The sequence below is a fragment of the Schistocerca gregaria genome, chromosome 2, assembly GCF_023897955.1.
Source record: "Schistocerca gregaria isolate iqSchGreg1 chromosome 2, iqSchGreg1.2, whole genome shotgun sequence".
In the NCBI taxonomy this organism is placed as follows: domain Eukaryota; kingdom Metazoa; phylum Arthropoda; class Insecta; order Orthoptera; family Acrididae; genus Schistocerca; species Schistocerca gregaria.
In genome coordinates, this window is record NC_064921.1 from 172,687,021 (window position 1) to 172,708,804 (window position 21,784).

A 21,784-nucleotide genomic window follows, 5' to 3' on the forward strand; every position below is an offset into this window, starting at 1 on the left:
ATGTCACCCCATTGTTGTTGGTGACGGATGGTGTACTCGCAGAGTGATTGGTTCCAACCTGTTTGCCTCCCATTTGGATACCTGCTCCTTGATTATTCAGTGGACCTATAGTGGGTACTACTATCACCTCTGAGAGGTGCAATACCTAATTATCTTTTATGCAGCAGCTTGTCATTCTTCAGAAATCTCATTTCACTTATGCTCACTCACCATCTGTTTTTGGGGTCCATGCTTTCTGTTGGAGCTGGGTCAGCCCTTTGATGGCTTCTGGTGGTGTCTGCAGGTTGGTCCATACAGATGTTGTTGGTACGTGGATCTCACTTTGTACCCAATTGGAAGTGGTTGCTGTTTGGTCCACTTAACTCTACTATCACGGTTTGCAGTCTCTATCTCCCTCCTGAGAGCTCACTTGCATCTGCTGCCCCAACTGCCGTCCTTCAGCATCTCCTCCATCCCTTCATTCTCCTTGAAGATTTTAATACTCATCACGCCTTTTGGGGCAGTGCTTCTTCATTTATTAGGGGGCTCCTCATTGACCAATTTCTTCTGAATGATGGTTCCCTACTCATTTTAGTGCTGCATAAGGCACTTTTTCTGCTATTGATCTTTCACTTTCTGCTCCTTTCCTTTTGACCAATTCCTGTTGATTCTCTCATTCCCATCCTGCCTCTCGCTGACCAGGTTGCAGGTTGTTTTGCTGGGCTTTCCACGATGCTGATTGGCCTTTATGTACTTCCTACCACATCGTGTTTTCACCTTCTTTGTCAAGTTTTGTTGATGGACTACTGTGATCTGTCCGATAAGATAATCCATGCTGCTGGCATTGCCATTCCCTGCTTGATGGGCCCTGTTCGCTGTCAGCCAGTTATATGGTGGGGCATGGGCATTGCCACCACTGTTTGCGATCATCATTGCACCTTGCAACATCTTAAAATGGCACACTTCATCTTAGTCAGTTTTATTACCTTCCAACATTTTTGAACGAAAGCTTGTTACTTAATAAAACAGAGCAAATGGGTATGTTGGGAACGCTTTGTCTTTTCTCTAGGTTCTTCTGTTCCTTCATCATTTGTATGTGCTACACTCCGCACCCTCGAAGGTTGTCGGTGGCAGTCTTTCATTGCTGACCTTGCTCTTCCAGGTGGCCTTTGTACAGATCCATTAGTTCCTCCAGAACACCTTGCGACCCAATTCTCAATGACATGAGTCAGCCTCGTATCCAGCTGCCCCCCTCCTCTGGAAACAGCAGGCTGAAGCTTCCCGCCTATGTTTTAGCCCTTGTCAGGCGTAATCCTACACTGAACGTTTCACTGAATGGGAGTTTCATGGCCCTCTCTTCTTCCTATGGTTCACCTTTTGGTTCCAATTTCATCCATAACCAATTGCTTCATCACTTCAGTTCTCCACAACACCTATCTCCTCCAGGATTGTAACCATATTTGGCTCCAAGGCTTTTTCCATCCTCAATGCAGGGACGGTATTGTGGTTACTGTCCTTAATCCTGGCAAGGGTCAGTTGTCCCTTGATAGTTACTGGCCCATAAGCTGACCCATGTCCCCTACAATTTAGTAGTGTGGATGATGGCTTGTCGGTTCAGTTGGGTCCTTGAATCTCGGTACCTTGTATCTCCTTACCCTGTATGTCCTTACCAGTGGGAAGGGAGTCTCTGATCAGTCAAATGCTTTGATTGGAAACGGCAGTTTGGCAGGCCTTTTCTCAGTGCTGCCATCTTGCCGCAGTTGCTTTCTACCTTTGTAAGGCATTTGACACAGCTTGGTACCATCACATCCTCCTTACACTTCCTCCCTGTGGGTCTGGGGCTTAGAATAGGCCGAGGTGTCCCTGCCTGTCATACGAGGCGACTAAAGGGAGTCTCTCACGTTTCAGCCTTTATGTGATGGTCCCCTGTCAGATTTGACCTCCATCTTTCTAACTTTTCCTGAAGAGCGAGACAATTGGGGAAGGGCGCCTTACATGGTGCATTGTGTACATCGTGCATTGAGATCTTCAGCCCACTTTCTCGTTGTCACATTGCAGTCCCGCTCATTCTCCATCTCTTGGGCGAGGACACCTTCCTGGGTGTGTTTTCCACCATGCACTGTGAAGTGTTGGTTTCTGCACTGATGATGACCATGGACTTCTTAGCACCTTGTATCCAGTTCAGTAGCCTGTCCGTTGTGGTGGGGCCACCATGTACCCTGTTGGTTGTTGTCCCCTGACAACACATGGATCGCTCTTCTGGTGCTTGCGCTGTTAACTCCTCATGTATGCCATGGAGTAGAAGTCCATATCCCTGGGGCATCGGGACTCCCGGCAATGGCCATCCTGTCAGGTGGCCCTTGCTAAGGCTGGGTGGTGCCCGTGGGGAGAGCCCCTGGTCGGAGTGGGTGACATCAGGGTGGATGAGACCCCACGAAGCGTAGTATGTCCTCTCTTGCTGATGGTCCACCGCCAGCAGTGTCTAAGCGGGCAGAGTCTAACTTCAATGCTAAGAAATATGACCACAAATTGTTCCCCTCCCTGGCCACTACATGTGAGGAACGCCAGACTGAGAATGGCAGTGAAGCTTATTTGTCCTGCTACCTCGTATGTATGAGAGCTGTTGGGGAATCTTTCATGTCCATGAAGCCTCAGTTTTTGTGGAGCATTTGGAGGACAAGTATGGGGAGGTGGATGGCTTGTCCAAAATGTGCTCTGGGTCAGTCTTGATAAAGATGGCATCCTCTGCCTAGTCGCTTGTGGCAAGTTGGGGGATATTTCTGTTATCATCATGCCCAATGAGAGCTTATATATGGTCCAGGGTATTATATTCCACAGGAACCTTTTTTTGCAGTCTTGATGATGAGCAGCGTGCCAATTTAGAGCGGTGAGGTGTTCATATCGTCCGACGTGTCCATCGGCCTCCCAGTGGTAATCAGGTTGCCACCGGTGCCTTCATCTTGGCCTTCAAGGGTGACACATTACCCAAGAAGGTCAAGGTGATAGTCTACTGCTGTGATGTCAAGCCTTATATCCCTCCCCCAAACCAGTGCTTTAAGTGCCTGAAGTTCGGCCATATGTCTTCTGCTGTACTTCCAGCGCCACACGTCGAGATTTTGGACGTCCATCACATCCCAATACTCCATGTGCCTCACCTCCCGTCTGTGTCAGCTGTGGAGAACATCGTTCACCTTGCTCGCCAGACTGCAGGATTTTACAGAAAGAGAGGAAAATTGTGGAAAATAAGACCCTGGGCCGATTGGCCTACGTTGAGGCTAAGAGGAAATTTGAGCGCCTACATGACCACCTCTTATGCTGCCTCTATGAGAACCGTTGTCGCCCTGTCAGTTCCTCGCATTCCTGTCGCCTCTCAGAACTAGAAGACTACACCTGCCCCTTGATGGTGGGAGGGGGGCACTTCCGTACCTGTTGCTCGTGCACCACCTACTTAGGGATCAACACACACCCCTCCCTCTCCCCAACTGTCGGGGATATCAGTCCCCACTTCTAAGTGTAAGTCTTCTCCCTTCCCAAGTTTCTGCTAGTGGGAGAGATGACACCCACCAGTGGCTGGAAAGCCCAAAAGCAGCTGGTCATAGGGCTTCACGATCATCCTCAGTCCCAGAGACTGAATCAGTGAAGACTTCCCAGCCAGCGAAATCCAAGGAGCAGCGAGAAAATCCAAATAGGTCCCAAAGACCAAGGGAATGGTTGTGGCACCCACACCAGTGCTCTGAGTCTGTGGATGAGCTGAAGATTCTGGCGTCTGCTGAGGACCTAGATCTCGCCGGACCCTCAGACACAATGGATATAGACTGCTCAAGAAAAACTTTGGTAGCAGCAGGTGACCCTGAGGCGCATACTGCCTCATTGAATGTTCCATGCCTTCCCAGTCTCACGATGACATCATTCTCCAGTGGAATTGCGGCAGTTTTTTCCACTGCCAGGCTGAGCTATAGCAACTGTTGAGCTTTACACCTGCTTTCTGTTTCCGGCAATGCGGACCCCTGCCCTCTGTGGCTATAAGGGATACTACAGGAACTGTAGCGACTATAATCGAGTGTCAGGTGTTTATGTACCCATGTTCACCAACTAATGAAACGACAGAAGCAGGAGTGTTTGGAGAGATATGTCTCGACCATTAGGTGCTGTACGTCACCTTCCCAAGTCTGGGCAAAGCTCACGTGTGTTTTTGGGTACCAGACCCCAACAGGTGTTCCCGGTGTTAACATAAATGGTGTGTTACCTACCGACGCAAACACTTGTTCATTACACGCCACAGTGAATCCTATAATTCCCTATTTACTGACATGGAGCACATCAGTGTCCTTGCAGATCGCCCTGACACAGCTCCTGGGCCAGATCGGATCCACAGTCAGATGATCAAACATCTCTCATCTGACTAAAAGTGCGGTGGAGTCTTTCCATCGCAGTGACGGGAGAGCACCATCATTCCGATGCTCAGCTCCAGCAAAAACCTGCCTGATTTGGATGGCTATTGGCCCATCAGCCTCACCAATGTTCTTTGTGAGCTGCTAGAATGTATGGTGTGTCGGCGGTTTCATTGGGTCCTGGAGTCGCGTGGCCTACTGGCTCCATATCAGGGCGGTTTGTGCCAGGGTCGCTCAACCACTGATAATATTGTGTCCCTTGAGTCTGCCATCCGAGCAGACTTTTCCACACGCCAACACCTGGTTGCCGTCTTTTTTTATTTACAAAAAGCATATGACACTACCTGGCGACAACATATCCTTACCACATTGTACAAGTGGGGTCTCCCAGGCCCGCTCCTGAATTTTATCGAAAATTTCCTGTCGCTTCATACTTTCCATATCCAAGTTGGTGCCTCCCATAGTCGTGTTGCCTCCCCCCCCCCCATATCCAGGAGAATGGGGTCCCACAGGGCTCTGTATTGAGTGTCTGTCTACTTTTAATGGCCATTAACGGTCTAGCAGCAGCTATAGGGCTGTCTGTCTCATCTTCTCTGTATGCAGATGACTTCTGCATTTTGTACTGCTCCACCAGTACTGGTGTTGCTGAGCAGCTCCTACAGGGAGCCATCCACAAGACGCAGTCATGGGCTCTAGCCCACTGTTTCCAGTTTTCAGCCACAAAGTCGTGTGTTATGCACTTCTGTTGGCGTTCTACCATTCATCCAGAACCAGAACTTTACTTTAATGACAATCCACTCACTGTAGTGGAGACATATCAATTCTTAGGATTGGTTTTCGATGCCTGATTGTCTTGGCTTCCTCACCTTCGTCAGCTTAAGTGGCACATCTGCTCTCCACTGTCTGAGCAACACCAGTTGGGATGCAAATCGCTCTACGCTGCTGCAGCTCTACAGAGGCCTTGTTAATCCTGCCTTGACTATGGGAGTCTGGTTTATGGTTCGGCGGCACCCTCAGTGTTGCGTTTACTCGTCCCAGTGCACCAGTGTGGCATTCGCCTCGTGACAGGAGCTTTTAGGATGAGTCCGGTGACCAGCCCCCTTGTGGAGGCCAGAGTCCCTCCATTGCAGGTTAGGCGTGCACAACTGCTGGCCAATTACATTGCACGTGTTTGTAGTTCTCCTGCGCATCCGAATCACCGTCTCCTTTTCCCACCCACAATGGTTCATCTCCGCATCAGTGGCCCATGTCAGGACTTCCAATTGCAGTTTGTATCCGATCCCTTCTTTCTGAACTGGAGTCCTTGGCTTTACCACCTAAACTTGAGGTCCATTCACATACACCTCCATGGTGTGCACTTAGGCTGCGGCTTTGCCTGGACCTTTCACATTGCCTTAAGGACTCAGTTAACCTCACAGCTGTCTGCTGCCACTTCCTCTCGATTCTTGATATGTACCAAGGCTAGGAAGTGGTTTACACCGATGGCTCAATGGCTGATGGTCACATCGGCTTCGAGTATGTCCATGGGCGACGTATTGAACAGCATTCGTTGCCCAATGGCTGCAGTGTTTCCACTGCCGAGCTATTGGCTGTATCTCGTGGTCTTGAGCACATCCGTTCATGCCCTGGGGAGTTGTTTCTTCTGTGTACTGACTCCTTGAGCAACCTATAAGGTATCGACCAGTGCTACCCTCATCATCCTTTGGTAACGACCATCCAGGAGACCATCTATGCCCTGGAACAGTCCGGTCATTCAGTGGTGTTTGTCTGGACCCCAGGCCACGTCGGAATCCCAGACAATGAACTTGCTGACAGGCTGGCCAAACAGGCTATGTGGAAATCGCTAATGGGGATCGGCTTCTCTGCAACTGACCTGTTTTCAGTACTACGCTGCAAGGTTTTGTGGCTTTGGGAGACGAAATGGCATAACCTCAGCACTCACAAGAAACTGCGTGCCATTAAGGAGACTACGAATGTGTGTGGCAGTCCTCCTTGCAGGCCTCTCTCAGGGGCTCTGTGGTTCTCTGCATGTTCCGCATTGGCCACACTTGGGTGACACACGGTTACCTCCTGTGCCGTGGTGACACACCTCAGTGTCAGTGCGGCACCTGGCTGACAGTGGCCCATATCTTGGTGAGCTGTCCTCCTTTGTCCACCCTGTGACGGACTCTTCAGTTACTGGACTCATTGCCATTAATTTTACCTGGCAACACCTCATAGGCTAATTTAGTTTTATGTTTCATATGTGACAGTGGGTTTTATCATTCTATATAAGTTTTAATGCATATCCTTTGTCCCTTTGTGTCCTCCACTCTAATGCTTTTAGGATGGATGTTTTAATGTGTCACAGAGTGGCTGGCTTTTCCTTTTTATTCTCGTGGTCAGCCAGCCACTGTCATCTGCTCTCTTGCTGTTATCCCTTCTACCTATTTCTTGCTTCTCTCTGTGGTTTTCTTTTCCTGTTGTGTCCGTGGTAGTGTTGGTTGTCCTTCTGTCAATCTTCTGGTTCTTCGTTTCTCCTGTTATTGTGCTGTACATTTCCTTTTTCTTCTTTCCCTTGTGTAATTATTTTACTGGGAACAAAGTACCAGTGACCTCACAGTTTATTCGCTTCCCTTTCTCTTTTAAACAAACTAACCAACCTTATGCTTCATGAGTGGGGTCTTTGGGGCCCCTAAAAATTTTTATTCCCACCAGTTATTCGGAGTCCATGTTGGCACTTTTCTCAGATCTCTGCAGACCCAGAAGAATGGTGTTCCACAGAGTTCTGTATTAAGTGTACTTTTTCTAATAGCTATTAACGCAATTCCCAGGGCCCCAGGGCGTTTGCCATTCTTTGGCAGGTTCTTGCTTGGCTACCACGGGGCCCCAACCTTTGCAGCATCTTTTCCCTTCCATGCTGTATGTCTGTCTTCTAGCAATTCTTTCTCGTCTCCTTTGGGGAACATGTCTGGGATGTTTTTGGAAAAGTGTTCTGCACATTCAGTAGCCGATATCAGAACAGTCTATTCACTGTTTTTTGGTCCTTTTTTTCTTTCTTCATTCCCCTTCTCCAATTCTTCCTCTGCTTAGTTGCCCCTTCTTCTTCTTCTTCTTCTTCTTCTTCTTCTTCTTCCTTCTCCTCCCTGTGCACTCCTGAAGGACAGCCCACGTATTTGATGTGTAAGAGGTGACTAGGTAACACACAATTCCCAGACCCAGGTTGACAGGTAGGATTCGCACGTACCTCCTGGTACAGGCCAGGCCCAGGAAGGGGTGATTGCCTGAGCTGCTATCTTCCCAAATTGCAGATTGCTCCCTCTTTCAGATGTTTTTATCTCATTTTGTTTTAGATTGCTCGTTGAATTTCTTCATGGCGGACGTCCGATGACACCTGTTCAGGTTGATCGTTGATTCGTTCACTGTTTTTTTTTTTTGTGTTACAGAGGGTAGCTAAATCGTCTGACCAAACACGCTGAGCTACCATGCCGGATAAGTGTTTGGCAGGTGTGACCTGAGTTGTGAACAATCACCTAAGGTGGGTATGCCTGTTCCTGCGGGCAGTCCCTTCTTTGAAGGAGCGTGCTATCGGAGATGCTGGCAATCATGGGGATTTTCTCGCAATGAGCCAATCATCTTCACAGTCTCGACATCTACCAAATGTAAATGGAAGGAGGCTAATGATTCCAAGACGGTCCCAGCTTCACCACGGTTCCACTTGATTTCATGTACTGAAGACTGTCAGTCCTTTGCTCTGGTAAATCCATTTACCATTCAGAAAGGAGCTGATGCAATTGCTGACCCTGTGAAATGCTGCTTTTGTTTACAAAATGGCTCTTTGCTTTTGTAGACTACTTCTGATTCTCAAGCACAACTATTACTTGCAGCTTCGCTCCTCCATGGCTACCCTGTTCGTGTTGAGGCCCATTGAATGCTGAATTCGCCCAGTGGTGTTATTTACACGTGGCTGCTCGTGGTTCTGACCAAGGCAGGAATCCAAATGTACCTCTCAGATCAGGGTCTCATTGCAGTTCATCATGTGATAAAAATAGTAGATGCATCCTTAGTGCAAACACACACTGATTTTCTCACTTTTGATAGAGTGGTGCTTCCATCAAAGATAAAAGCACGCTCTGAAATTATCACAGTCAGGCTGTACATTCTGAGCCCGATGTGCTGCTACCAGTGTCATCATTACAACCACACTCGAATGTGCTGTTGACACACGGCCAAATGTGATAGGGGTGCTCACGAGAGCAATTGCCTGCCTCCTCCTCCCTGCTGTATCAACTGCAATGGCAACATGCTGCCTTCCGAGATTGTTCTGTGTATGACGAAGAGCTGGCTGTCCTGGAGATCTGGGCGAAGGAAAAAGTACCTTACCTGGTTGCTCACAAGTGTTGGCCAGTCACAAATCCTGTGTTCTACCAACCGGCACTTACAGTACTAATCTTGCTACATCTTGCTCCATGAAGGACATGGCCACACAGACATGTGACCTCAAATTCAGCACCGTGGTTGTAAAATCGCCCATTGTCATGGTAGCATCAACTTCTCCTCCTCCAGCCATGCAACAAGGCACAAACTTCCGCCTCGCAGGACAAAGTAATCTACTATACAACTGGCAGGCTTTAAAGGACAAAGAATACTCATTCGAACACTTCCTATGTCCCTCTAGCCAACAGACATCAGAGTCTTCCTCTGCCAACCTTAAAGGCTCCAAGAAGTCAATTAAAGATAAATGGTCTTCTCCTTCGCCAACTTGGCGATTCTCCTTGATGGTTTCGCCACATGATATTCTTGCCCAGCCGACCTTCGTGTCGCTGGTTTTTCTGTCGTGGATTCCATGAATCAACAGTGGGAGACTGCCAATGCCACTGTAGATGTCATGGAGTAGGATCCTTCAGCCTCTGCACCCTGTAGCAGTGAGGCTTCAAAGGATAGCACTTGGCAGCCACTGAGGTGACACCCCTTCATTTTTTCCCTGCTGTTTCCTCGTTGTTCCACTTCTCCAATGGAACATTTGCGACCTTCGATCCCACAAAGAGGGTTCGCAGCTGCTCTTAGAATTGCAGCATCCGCTTATTCTCTGCTTCCAGGAAACAAAATTGCATCGTCGAAACTGCTTTGAGCATTCACATTTCTACCTGATCCCCATTGACCTTTCACCCCAAAAACAGCATTCTATCCCAGGGGGAATCTGCTACTCATCTCTGATGACATTCATAGTCAACCCCTCTCTCACCACTTACTGCTGCTCAGTGACACAATCCACATTGGGGTTCGCCCAGAACTGCCAGAGACCTGCCCTCTTGGTTGACCTTCTCAATCATATTAACCTCAGCTGCCTTAACACAGGAGTACCCATGTTCCTTTCCGACTCCTCTCACACATTTTCCCATTTGGACTTCTCCTTCTGCACTGCCCAGCTTGCCCATCATCGTGAGTAGTGTGTTCTCTCTGACACGCACTCTAATGACTATTTCCTGTGTGCTCTCCAATTGCTGACTCCAGCCTCGACTACATACACGCCCGAATGGCAGCTTTCTAAGGGTGACTGGAGGCTTTACTCCTCCCTGGCGACCTTTGACAAACAACATGTCCTCTGTTACGATGACCAGGTAGAATATCTTCAAAATGTTATACCTTCTGCCGCAGAATTCCATTCCTCACTCTTCCTCTTTGCCTTGATGGACTTAGGGATGCTGCGATTCAATTCATGCGCGGAGACCTGCTCTCGGCATTGTTAACTGTCCTCCCACGATGGCCAATTGCAGTCGTTACAGCTGTGTGCACAGTGTCGTTGCATTCTTTGGGATAAAAGAAAAGCTAGCTCGATTTCCTTTACTATTTCTTTTAACAGTTCCACACTGTCTTCAATCTTGTGGGCCAACCTCTGACGGCTGTCTGGGAGCGAGGTCCATTCCCCAGTTTGCATCCTTACAGTGGCAGATGATGTCACAGTGGACCCTACTGCCATCTCCAACACTTTGGGCTGCTATTATGTGGAGATTTTGAGCTCCACCCACTATCATCCTGCCTTTTCCATTGGAAACAAGTTGAGGAGGCTCAAATGATAACACCCTTTTCTCAGAATCGTGAGTGCTACAATGCTACCTTTAATGTGAGGGAGTTAGATCATGCTCTCATTTCATCCAAATCCTGTGCCCCAGGGGCAGGAAGATGTTCACATTCAGATGTTGTAGCACCTTTCTTTTGCAGGCAACCATTTTCTCCTTTATACGTACAGTCGTATCTGGGCAGAGGGCATGTTTCCCAGACGTTAGCGTGAAGCAACTGTCTTACCCATACCTAAGCCCGGCATGGACAAACACCTTCCTTCCAGTTATCTCACCAGCTGTGTTTGCAAGGTGATGGAATTGATTTATGCCTGGCTGGCATGGTGGCTCGAGTCTAGCAATTTGCTAACCACTGCACAGTGTGGATTTAGAGTGAGCCATCCTGCAGTTGATCGTCTTGTCTCTTTGTGCACCCATGTCATGAATGTTTTTCTGCGGAAATACCAGACTGTGGCTGTGCTTTTTGATTTGGAGAAAGCCTGCTATATCTGCTGGAGGACTGGTATCCTCCATACTTCAGGAATTCTGAAGACCAACTTTTCATCCTGTACGGTAAGTATCCCCTGACTCGCAGTTCTGGGTGACTTTCTCAAAACCTACCCCTTTTCTTAGACCTTTCCAGTCCTTTTCCTTCACCCTTCTTCCTTCCCCTTCAATCGTTCTGCCTGAAGGAGAAGCCACTGGCTTCGAAAGCCTGACAATCACAACAGTCTTTTATGTGTTTCTTCTGCTGCTGCTTGATGAGTAGATTTTTTTTGTCTATCCCATGTAATAATTATGTAAGTTAGTACTATAATAAGCTAGGTCTCTCTCTCTCTCTCTCTCTCTCTCTCTCTCTCTCTCTCTCTCTCTCTCTCTCTGTGTGTGTGTGTGTGTGTGTGTGTGTGTGTGTGTGTGTGTGTGTGTGTGTGTGTGTGTGTGTAAAAACTGAACAATTTTTTAAAAATAAATTTCATGGCACAGTTGTATTGTTTGATAAACAATTTTAATTGTTATTGATGTGAACGCCACACAGTGGTTATTTTGTGATTATATCTGTACCATGTGACTTTGGTGTTAGCCATATGAAAAAGATATTACACTTGGAGTATCACTGAGAGAAATGAGATTTGTAATTTGCTTCATATTTACTGGATGCAGCATCTTGTAAGATTTTGGCTCCTCCATTAACAAGTACTTAAATGTTGTTAGGTAAGACATTGTTCATTGTGTACATTTAATGAGAGTGGGCCAGAAGAATTGCTAGCCTTGACTGCTTGCTATTTTTTCAGAACAATTGTTGCCTTGAGTCATCTAGTGATGTCGTGCAACCATCAGATCTATGGGAAGCTTATAAATGTCTTGTTGGATGGGTTAACAAGAAATGTTAATTCTTCTACAACACGTACATACATTCAGTGTATAGCAGCAATCTGGTATGTTTGTGTGAAATATTTCTTTTTGTGTGCATAATTAAGTTCCAGTACGATATGTGAGTAATTCTTATTTGTGTGATTTAGCCGACAGGCTGGACACAGATTTGGGGAACACATTGAGAGAGTAGTGCCTCTCATAGTACAGTATAGCAAAGAAGATGATGATGAATTGAGAGAATATTGCTTGCAAGCCTTTGAAGCATTTGTCCATCGATGTCCTAAAGAAATAACTCCACACATCAATACTGTAAGTGTAATTCAGATTGTTCATGTTCAGAAGTGCTACTACAGTGGTGTAAGCAACACTGTGATTTTTTTTGCCAATATGGAGATATTTAAAACACACACACACACACACACACACACACACACACACACACACACACACACACACACACACAAACCTACCTTGGTGCCATGCTGACCATTAAAGAAATACGAAATTAAGATCTCCCTTACCAAAAGGTTGACCTGAACATCACAGTACTTTACCAGACATAGCTGTATCATAAATTTTATGTCCTTGTGTACTTCAGAGCCATGTTCCAATTTATACAGCTGGTTAGGGGAACCTTCAGTTTAATCTGGACTCCGAGCCCTGCTATAACTTGACATTTTTCACACATGCAAAGTATTCACTAAGGCAAAAAAAGTCAAAGGAGTGATTAGTGGCAGAAAAATCCTAGAACTGACATTAATAAAATTTTGAAATTTGTTTATATTAAGAGATTTATTACTCAATAATCAGCAGAAATATGTTTGAAATGTTGATAGTGCTCACCTGCACCAGTGATGACTGACAATAGTGTAATCTGATAACTGTCAACTTATTGTGTGGCTGTTTAAAAAGGGGTATTGTGCATTGGGAAAAAGAGTGGCTGTGGCAGGTTTCGTAGCTATATACAACTGCTTAGTGCTTCTAGTTTCCCACCATCCAGGACAGGGCTTTGCTGAAAATATTACAATCTTTCCCTTGCACAGTGATGTATAAATACTGAAATTTCAGATTAAATCCTGATGTAAATTTCAAAGTTTTCTGGTGTCAGGTTTAATTTCCATAATTCATAGTGTAAAGCTACAGCTGGACCACTAGCAGAACATCACTTAGCGCGAGATTGATGGTCCTAATGGGAGATGATATTCTACTTCTTTCATACGTGTTGCCCAAAAATACTTTACTGTATGCAAAAAATAATTATACTTTCTACTAAAGCAGCTATGTTTTAAATAATGTTAATTGCATTTGTGCTAACTTGAACTGTATGCTAAATATGTGCATCGGGGTTGGTTGGTTGTTTTTGTTTCACAATCCTCAAAGGAATGAGGCATTTCAGTTCATATTAACTCTATTATCTGGTACTGAACAAGTACTCGTAACTCTTATGGTATGCCTTCTAGACCCATTGCTTTTTTCTTGTATTGGTCCACACTACCACCACCTTTCAAAATGTGGAAACAAAGAGACTGAAGTAGAAAAGCTTTGTTTCATAGTATTGAAGATTAGGAGATCCTCTTAGCTCATAGGATATAATTTTTATAGAACCCATGTTTACTGTGCTTGTTTATTTCTTGTATCATGTTCTTTCAACTGTGTGCATTTATGCCCAAAAATTGCAAAATATTAAAATAAGCATAACAGTATTCAAATAAACAATAAATAGATTTAAATACTATATAATTGTCTTAGTATAGTAACCTAATGTCAGCTGTGAAATGGAAAATGAGCCATCTGTCACAGGCATGTGGTGATTGTGAGGTGATTCACAAGAGGCACCACTGTTCTTCTACCGATTACCATATAAGCTTCATGACATACTGCCCATTATGACAAAAGTGTAGTGATGATAACTAATCACCCTGGATACATGCTCATAGATTATTGGAGAACTTTTACTAATGACACTTGTGGATACTAAGACCTAATCATGTCCTCATGAGCAAATCTTTAATTTTCATAAACCATGATTGGTTTGCAACTGCACAGACAACTATCCACAGAACATATCTTGAGGATGGTCATTTAATGTTAGATGCTGTACTTTTGTATAGTATTGGTAAAGCCATTGCTTATCTAGTGTCACACTATCTGTGGTAACCCTCATTGTAGTCACATCTTCTTAGGTACTTGTGATGGGATCCTCATCTGTATTGCTACCAGGATGGCAGCAGTCTGTTCATGGATAACGTAAAGTTTATTGGGATTTCCTACTTCCAAGACAGCGGCAAAGCCCTCAAAACATCAAATTATCTGGGATCATCCTTGAAAGAGGCTACAGGAATCACTCGTGTGGTTCAAACTGCATTGCCCTGATATTGCACACATTGATTTTACTTTCTCAAATGACTAATTTTATGGCCTAGCACCTTCTAGACCCCATATTTTGTGGCCAAATTTTTGTCACATTGTATTCTATGGTCTGTAAGACACTACGGACTATGAGACACAATTTAATTTGTAAGCAGTTTTAAAAAATAATATTTTTAACATTTTTATTATTAGATTGCATCGGCAGACTAAAAAAATTTTCATTTTATAAAACTGAACTCCTTTAAAACACCTGAAAATTGTCTTCTAAACTTTGTTCTTCTTCGTCATCGTTGTTCTCTTGGTGTATGAAATAGTTTTCACTGCCATCAAGAGCATTACTTATGCCGCAATTCCTGAAAGGTGTAACAATAATGTCTCTCACTCAAGGTGGTGACTATTTTACCCATTGCTATACTTGTTAAAGTGTAAGTTGTTTCAAAGCTCCCTTCGGCATAAATTCATGTTGGGTTTCATCCATTTGTTCCATTCCTCTCTTATATACTCCTCGAATGGTTTATTTATGGCAACATGAAGAGGTTGCAATTGTGAAGTAAGTTTTCCTAGTATAACAGCAAGCTCTGTATTTCTCTGTCTCAGTTTCTTTCACAGAACTTATCAGATGGGTACTAAACTGATCTAGTTCACAAGAAGAACTCTTCTTCTATGAAGCACCTTTCCTTTTCTCCCACAGTCTATTAATTATAATTTCATCCCAGCCTTGTCCATCGAACCCGTGTCATGTACATGACCACCACCACCTGGCGGTATTAAAGGTTTTGGCATTGGTTGCGCTTGATGATAATGGGATTAAGTTTAGAACTGTCAGCACAGCATGAAAGGACAACAGTGTATTGTATTTTTCAGGGCCATTTGTTATAGTTATAGTTTTGTTATAGTTTTGGTGCCTTTGAAGCCAACAGTTCCGATGTTGCATAATAAATCAATGGAAACATAATATTTTCTCCTCATATTATTGTAGTATTTTCCAGGATATTTTGATTTTGGTTTGCATGGTAAGTCCATGACACTTCATAAACCTGAAGCACCAACCAGATCCGCTCTTAAAGTTCCATTGCAGCACTAGCTTACGAGTGTGTATTTGAATCATTTTTGTATGAATTCGAATGCCATTTTGACCATGTCCTTAAATCCATTTTGCTATGTCTTCATCTAGTTTTAGCCCTTTTTCATTAAGTCCTCTGTTTGCACATTTAGCCTTCCTCCCTTTCAGAAACATTCCACGTGGGGAAAAATATATCTAAAATCAAAGACGTGACTTACCAAACAGAAGTGCTGGCAGGTCGATAGACACACAAACATACACAAAATTCAAGCTTTAGCAACCAATGGTTGCTTTTTCAGGAAAGAGGGAAGGAGAGGGAAAGACGAAAGGATGTAGGTTTTAAGAGAGAGGGTAAGGAGTTATTCCAATCCCGGGAGAGGAAAGACTTACCTTAGGGGGAAAAACAATGGGTATACATTCGCACACGCACATGCAGACATGTTTAAAGGCATTTAAATATGTCTGCTTGTGTATATATATATATATATATATATATATATAGTGTGTGTGTGTGTGTGTGTGTGTGTGTGTGTGTGTGTGTGTGTGTGTGTGTGTGTGTGTGTGTGTGTGTGTACCCGTCGTTTTTCCCCCTAAGGTAAGTCTTTCCGCTCCCGGGATTGGAATGACTTCTTACCCTCTCCCTTAAAACCCACATCCTTTTGTCTTTCCCTCTTTCCTGACGAAGCAACCATTGGTTGCGAAAGCTTGAATTTTATGCGTGTGTTTGTGTTTGTTTGTGTGTCTATCGACCTGCCAGCGTTTTTGTTTGGTAAGTCACATTGTCTATATATTTCAGTTCTTCTTTACTATATTGCCAATTGCGAAAGTTTTTTTTCTGTTTCTGGTTCTTTACTAGCCTACCAGTTGCGAAAGGTTTTTCTGTTGGTGGAGAGCCGAAATGCTGCTCAGCTGCTCTGTTTCCTTGTTCTTTTGCATATACCATTACTTTCAGTTTATAGCCGACATCATATGAATACCTTTTTTTTCCATTTAGAAACTAGCTACTAACAAAAATATTCTACTGTCGCCAATAACACAGATCACTTTCAATTAAATTTCGCTGGCACTGTAGACTGCAGTGACACATCATAGGAGGCAGTGTTCTGGGTTTGTGACAGTGGGGCAGGTGGGAGATAGCATTAGCAAGCTTGTGAATCCCTGCAACTCGTGTTTGTTTTCATTGGTGCACTCTGCTGCCAGTTGAACCCAGTGTTGCCAGATAGAGAGAGAGGTTTCCTGCGGCATCGAGTATATGATCATTTTTAAGGCTGGCAGTAATTTTAAATCAAACACTGGACTTTTTATATTAATTTCAAATATAAAACTCAGTTGAATTTTGGAGAAAATTTTTTAAAAAATAAGTATGTCTTATAGTCTGTAAAATACGGTACACACTAAAGCCCTGTATGAAATGTTTAAGGGCTGTAGAAAATAATGTAAATTATGCTTTATCCTTCTGGTCTAGGCATTTCCTCATAAACTTTGAATGGATATCGATTGTTTGTGCGCACTAGATGTTCCATACTTCTCTCCATTTTGCTGCATTTTCTTTTGTTAGATGTTTCATAGTTTAAGATCTGTTACTGTTGATGAAAACAGATGAGTTCTGCAGATGTGTGTGACATGGCATTTAATTACATTAAGATTCAGAAAAGAAATTTAACAATAGTTGAACCAAATCGTGGCCTGTTTTTTCACTACGGTTGGCGATATTTAAACGAATATTTTTGAATTGACTTCCCAACAACACTAAGCACTGGAGTTGCCAGTTATTTCAAGTCACCTCAAGATATATGTGTGTTAATTGTGGGAAACTTTTTAAAGAAAAAAAAAGTTTTAGTTCTCTTTTCTCCTGATTTCTCTCTTAGTTGGTGATCCATATACACAACGTATTCTGATAATATCTTGCTTTGTTAAGTAACTTTTTTGTGTTGTTGTTACCTCTTTAATCAGGGTGTGTATGACCAGGGACAACTGGGAAAAACCTAGGAATTTTTTCATTCACTAGAAATCTGGGATTCTTTTAGAATTCCAGGAATTTTTCATTGTTCTGTTTTTCAGTTAAATTTTTTGTAATTTTGACCGGTAAAAACTGATATCCTTCCAAAGAATGTTATTGTTTCCACTAATATAGAATAATACTGCAGCAATAGAAAGTAAACGAAAGGAAAAACCAAAATAAAGCTTAAGTTGCCTGGGAAATGTGCCATTTGCAACCAAACACAGTGCACACACAAGTGTCTGCCAACAGCAAAATGTTTCAAAGGCTTTAGGACGAAGACAGTGCAATACTTCATAACAACAAGCTGCTTCTGATGAATGTGATGCCACAACTTTTTACATCGCTTGCGCAGTTGCCAGCGGACTCGTGCACGTGCTCAGTTGAGTAGCATATGAGCAGTACCTTCTCCCGCTTCTGGCTACTGGAAGTGTGGCTGTTAGCTGAGCAGTAGCAGCAAGCAGCCAGGTGCTACTTCAAAAATTTTCTTTATTTTATTTCCACTTTGCAGAACAATGAAGTTATTTTTGTCGGTTTGCTTAAAGAAATTTGGTTTTATCAACCTTTTCTACAGAGGCAGTCAATTTATTTGAAACAAAATGTTTCATTCCACACTATTGGCTAGTTTCAACTCTTCGCTGAATTTCAATTGCATATTTTCAGCTTCAGGCATGTATGACATTATGCCATAATAAAGAACCGAACATAAGATAATATAGTACTGGTACTCCAAAAAAGTTTGCATTCCGAAAACCACACTGAAAAGCTTAATATCAGGTAGTGGCCCTACATCATTGTTAATCTGGTCATACGAATGTGCATTTTAGTATGGTTTGCGAAATTCTGATACTCTTGGGGTATGCTCTTATGTCCTGTTTCTTTTACGATGTAATGTAAGATCTCGTAAGACTATGTTCATAACAACATATGGAGTCCTACGTCATTGTAACTGTGCATGTGCAGTAATGCCCATTTTCTAGCGCGCTGTGGCAAATGCTGAAACAAATCTATTTCTAACAGGTCTCGGGAGGAAAATGTTGCGATTGGTAGTTTGGCAAGTGTTACTTTCAAAGTAAATTTCCTTTTACACAAGAAGAAATATGTTACGTGTGAGAATGTGTGATCAATTTCTCAAATCATGGAGCATTTGACTTTGACTTAAAACATAATGCCCTGAGGACCAGCAGCCACTTAGAACAATTTCAAGCCCAGAAAACTGGACATTTCCATCATTATTTAAAATTGTACTGGCAAATTTGTGTGATGTGCCTTAAAGTGTAATACACGCTAAAAAAGGCCAATATTATACAGATAGCTTAGCTTTCCTTGTAGCATAATAAGCTTAAAGACCATCTACGTTTATACTCTGCAAACCATCATGAAGTGCATCGCAGAGTGTAAGTCCCATTGTACCAGTTATTAGGGTTTCTTCCTGTTCCATTGACGTATGGAGTGCAGGAAGAATGTTTGAATGCCTCTGTGCATGCTGTAATTATTCTAATCACAATCCCCATGTGAGCAATACTTAGGGGGTTGTAGAATATCCCTAAAATAATCATTTAAAGCTTGTTCGGGAAATTTTGTTAATAGAATTTCTTGTGACAGTTTGTCTATCTTCGAGTCTTCCAGTTCAGTTCTTTCAATATCTCAGTGTCAGGCTCCCATGGGTTAAACAAATCTGTGACCATTTGTGCTGCCCTTCTCTGTATACATTACACGTCCCCTGTCCTGTCTGGTATGGGTCCTACATATGTGAACTGGTCATACAAGTGATTTGTAAGAAATCTCCTTTGTACACTGATTGCTGTTCCCCAGTATTCTGCCATTGCCAGTACCAGTATTATATGTGCAAGCTTGGCTTTCCTTGTAACTACTTTACATATATTACTTTAAACCATTAACTATTTGTTTGCGCTACTGAACAGTGAGGTTGCTATTGGCTGAATTCATCATATGTCCTGTGCTCTGAATATCTGCTGTCTATCCATTCAAAGAATTGATAAGTTTTCAGTTCCGAGGGGAAGTATACTGTCACAACGAAAAAAGTATATTTTCACCTGGGGAAAGAGTATTTTTGACTGAGAAAACCAGGAATTTTTTTTCCCTTGTCCCCATATACACACACCGTTAATTCAAAGTAATTATTTCATGTCTGGTGACAATATCCTAATTTCATTAAGAATGTTGTTCATTACAGTATGTAATGGAAAAGAAACTACTCACTTTTTAGCTGATTGATGTGTGGCACATAAAAACAAGCAACAGAATCCTATTATCTTTCAAGATATTGCACTTTCTCTAGAGGTGGTACACACACATGCCCATGTCCACTGGCATGTCTGTGTGTGTGTGTGTGTGTGTAAAAAGAGCAAATGCTGGAAAGATAGTGTAAATAGCGTGTTTATATGTTCCTCGCATCATCCACTATAGGCGAGTTGTTTGTCTTTCTTGTATGTATTATTTCATCCAGGAATTTCCAGTGTTGCTCATGATGTAGTTACTGTGCTACAATATTTTGTAGACCATGATATTTTTTCTTAAAAAAATTGCCTCCAAAATTCGGGTTTATCTTGTATCTGAAGTAATACAAAAATGTCCAGTGTTTGCTTTAAAATTCCGACCATTCCTAAAAATGATGAGATATTTGATTCTGCGGGAAACAGGCCTCCGTCTGGCAACACTGGAGTCAACTGGCAGCAGCAGAGCACTGATGGGATGAACATGAGTTGTGGGGTTTCACAAGCTCACCCTGCCATAACAAACCCAAAGCACTGTCTAGCATGTGGTAAATCATTGGAGTATATGGTGTCAGTGAACATGAATTGAAAGTGATTTGTGTTATTGGAAACAGTACAATATTTTTGTTAGTAGCTAGTATCATAATGGAAAAATAAGATATTCATAAAATGTGGGCTATAAATTGAAAGTTATAGCATATACACAACAACATGAAAACAGAACAGCTAAGAGGTACTTTGGCCCTCCACCAACAGAAAAAAAACCTTCATGATTGGCGGGCTAGTACAGAAAAACTGAAAAAATGAGGAAGGCTAAATGTGCAAATAGAGGACTTAATGCAAAATGGCCAAAACTAGATGATAACATATTGAAATGGGTTCAAAGAAACTGTCAAAATGGCACTGGAATTCATACAAAAATGATTCAAATACACACTCTTAAGCTAGTGCTGCAGTGGAACTTAACTGACTTTAAGGGTGGAATTGGTTGGTGCTACAGGTTTATGAAGTGTCACGGACTTAGCATGTGAGCCAAAACCAAAATATATGAGAAAACACCGTAAGAGTATGACTAGGAAATATTATCTTTCCGTTGCTTTGTTATTCAACATTGAAAGAAAACCAGTGTAGAAGTAAGCACAACAGCAAATAAGGACAAAACTCTGACATCTGAGTGTTGAGTAATAGAACTGTTGGCTTATTGAAAGGTGCTAAAACTGTAACTGGATCCGAAAAATGCACTACAATGTTGTCCTTTCATGTTGTGATGATGGTACTGAACTTAATCAAACGCTCATTTTCAAGCAAAAAACAATGCCAAAACCTTCAGAAATATCACCAGGTGTTGTTCACATACATGACAAGGTTGGATGGATGAGGCTGATATGAAATTATAAATTAACAGTGTGTGGGAGAAAAGGAAAGGTGCTTTATTGAAACACAGCTCTTTTTGTGTGCTAGATCAGTTTAGTAATCATTTGAAAGGTTCTGTTGAAGAGAAATTGAGGCAGGGAAATACAGTACTTGCTGTTATTCTGGGAGAACTTGCTTCACAATTGCAACCTCTTGATGTTGTCATAAATAAACCATTCAAAGAGTGTATGAGAGAGGAGTGGAGCGAATGGATGATGGATGAAACCCAGCATGAATTCATGCTGAAGGGAGCTTTAAAATGACCTACAGTCAAGAAGTGTGTCAATGGATAAAACATTTATGGTCTATAGTGAGAGAAAATGTTATTGTTAAATCTTTCGTCAGGGAAGACTAACTTATATATGAAGACAACAACAACGACGGTGACGATTAGGAGGAGGAAGAAGAAGAAGAAGAAGAAGAAAGTTCAGATGACGATTTTCAGGGATTTTGAAGGTCAGTTCAGTTTTATAAGGTAAGAATTTCCTTTAGATTGGCTTTGCAACCTAATAATAAAAATGGTATCAGTTTTTTAAATTGCTTAATTAAGGTGTGTCATATAGTCTTGTAAAATATGGTATTTAGTTGTTTCTTTTTTAATTCATTACATTTTCATCGTAGTCATCATTTGTAATTTCCTCCCACAACCAACCCTTCAATCCACTCCCTCCTTTTCATCTTTTATTTTCTGTTTCCATCTGTCCACCCTAATTCAGGTTTCCCTACATCAATTATTCATATTCCGGGATATTTGCTTCAGAAAGGTCATGACTTAATTCTAGCCTCATCTTTCTTCTATCTGTCTAATTATCCAGATTCTGAAGGGGCATTAAACCTTTAACTTACTTCCTTCGTGTGTGCTTGAAGGATGAGGACATTCTTCCAAAAAGAAAATCCATTCATTGTCATTTTTGTACTAT

General features: G+C 42.7%; 1 protein-coding gene across 1 annotated transcript in view; it reads left to right on the plus strand.

Annotated features, from left to right (window-relative positions):
• The window catches only part of LOC126336618 (cullin-associated NEDD8-dissociated protein 1), a 144,206-nt gene that overhangs the window by 12,976 nt on the left and 109,446 nt on the right, over nt 1-21,784 (plus strand). Inside the window, exons 5-6 of the mRNA XM_050000493.1 lie at nt 11,701-11,844; nt 11,929-12,091. Of these exons, the coding sequence (XP_049856450.1) occupies nt 11,701-11,844; nt 11,929-12,091 (307 nt within the window). The remainder of the gene's footprint in view (nt 1-11,700; nt 11,845-11,928; nt 12,092-21,784) is intronic.